The sequence below is a fragment of the Sinocyclocheilus rhinocerous genome, unplaced genomic scaffold (genome assembly GCF_001515625.1).
Source record: "Sinocyclocheilus rhinocerous isolate Xijiao unplaced genomic scaffold, SAMN03320098_v1.1 C36756262, whole genome shotgun sequence".
In the NCBI taxonomy this organism is placed as follows: Eukaryota; Metazoa; Chordata; class Actinopteri; order Cypriniformes; family Cyprinidae; genus Sinocyclocheilus; species Sinocyclocheilus rhinocerous.
Genome location: NW_015785628.1, coordinates 1 through 1691, shown reverse-complemented (window position 1 = coordinate 1691; position 1691 = coordinate 1). Strand labels below are relative to the sequence as shown.

Below are 1691 nucleotides of genomic sequence, written 5' to 3'. Positions count from 1 at the left end.
CAGGAATTTCATTGTGGATGATGGTCTGAAGATTTATAGCCTTCAGCTGGAACTGTATGGTGACATTAATGAGCCTGAGAGAGAGTGTGTTGATATTAGAGTTTTAGATTATCAATTTGAAACTTGCATTAAAAAACCCGTTTAACTTACTTGTGAAACTTGAGGGTGAAGTTCCTGTAATCACGGCCCAGACCTGCTGTGGGAGTGGACAAAGGGTTCACTCCAATACAGTCTACAGAGAGGAAGAGAGAAATTCATCACCAACTGAAGCAGCCGCAGTGACCGACAGTGTCCTCGGGAGGCAAGTCTGGTCAACAGCAAGATTTTGTTTTTAGATTTATTTTTGAAAGTGATTCCTGTGGTACACTCAGTAACAAGGAACTGCAAGTAACAACAACGTGCAAAAGAGGAAGTAACAAGATCTTTTAGTTTCATCAACAAAAATAAACAATTCAATTAATAATTATAAATTATAAATAATTATAAATAATTAAATAATGAATTTATAAGTGCTAGAAAACTGATATTTCAGGCTCCTTAAGTCTTTGCCAACACAAAACATCTGTTTTAGTTAAAACAACGACTAAAATCAGAACAGGAATAAACTTGGGATGAAATAGAGGCTGGAAACTGTCACCTGTGACCACATGCGGATCGATGTTGAAGGTGTCGTTAGCTGGGTCGATCCTGCCTTTTTTATAATACTGCTGACACAGAGACAGCGCACTTCCGTTCACACCGACATTGTACACATACGCATAACGGCCCACTGTCGTCTCCGGCAAAGCCAGGTACTGAAAGACAAGTGAGAAGAATAGGCGTTATATAAGGCATATAAAAATAAACATGACCACTCGTGACCAAACTCCAGCTGGGAAAGGCAGAATAGCTGCTGTAGATGAATAATATAGTCATTCATAAAAAGTATATATGCATTAAAAAATACACTTACGCAGTTATACAGCCAAACAAACAAGATACTTTCAGAAGACAGAGGCTGAACGTAAGCCAAATTGTGTTATGACTACACTGAGCTCACTACCCACATATATCCCTCAAAGCATATGAATTAGTAAATTGATACATTACCTGTTCTATTGTGTAAAACATGTGGTCATAAACATCACTCTGTGTGTAAACAGCAAGCGCATCATTTGAATCATCGTAGTCTTTGAGAAAAAGGTGTTTAAATGAAGCTGTGTTTTCCTCTTTAAACGTCACCACCATCTCATTGCTTAAGCCAAAAAGTACCAGCTAGACATAATGAAACAGCACAAAAAGAGAGAGGAATCATTTTTAGTAACAAGTGATCAGTGCCAAATGAGACCAAAAATTGTGTATATTTTTTCTTGAGTATCAGTCAGCTGAATATTTTGCTTAAAACTCTACAAGAGAAATTCATGCTTATTAGCCAGCCTATTAAACTCTGTGACACTTCAGAGAGCAAAACCAAAGGTTAATTTAGATGGGCCCACAGTAGGGCATGTCATAGTGGTTAAAGAATAATTTGGGGGTAAAACTGAGACTTTGAGCTGCAACGCTGTCTTTAGTAAGCTGTGGGATGAGTATATGAGCTGTAGAAATATAAGTATAACAGGAATTTAAATACCTGTACAGTTACTATAAGTATCTTCAGTATTTGCAATACCAGTTTAAAAGGTTTTCGGCCTTTGGCTTGGTACTTTTCACAG

The 1691-nt window shown here is 37.4% G+C and overlaps 1 protein-coding gene across 1 annotated transcript; it reads right to left on the bottom strand.

The window, feature by feature from the left end:
- Positions 1 to 4: 4 nt before the first annotated feature.
- LOC107736517 (mucolipin-1-like) lies at positions 5 to 1687 on the bottom strand (the record flags this gene model as incomplete). Its single annotated transcript, XM_016547908.1, has 5 exons — positions 5 to 74; positions 151 to 232; positions 638 to 794; positions 1090 to 1254; positions 1610 to 1687. Coding segments are annotated over 5 exons (552 nt in total), but the record flags the coding sequence as incomplete, so codon positions are not given.
- Positions 1688 to 1691: the final 4 nt, after the last annotated feature.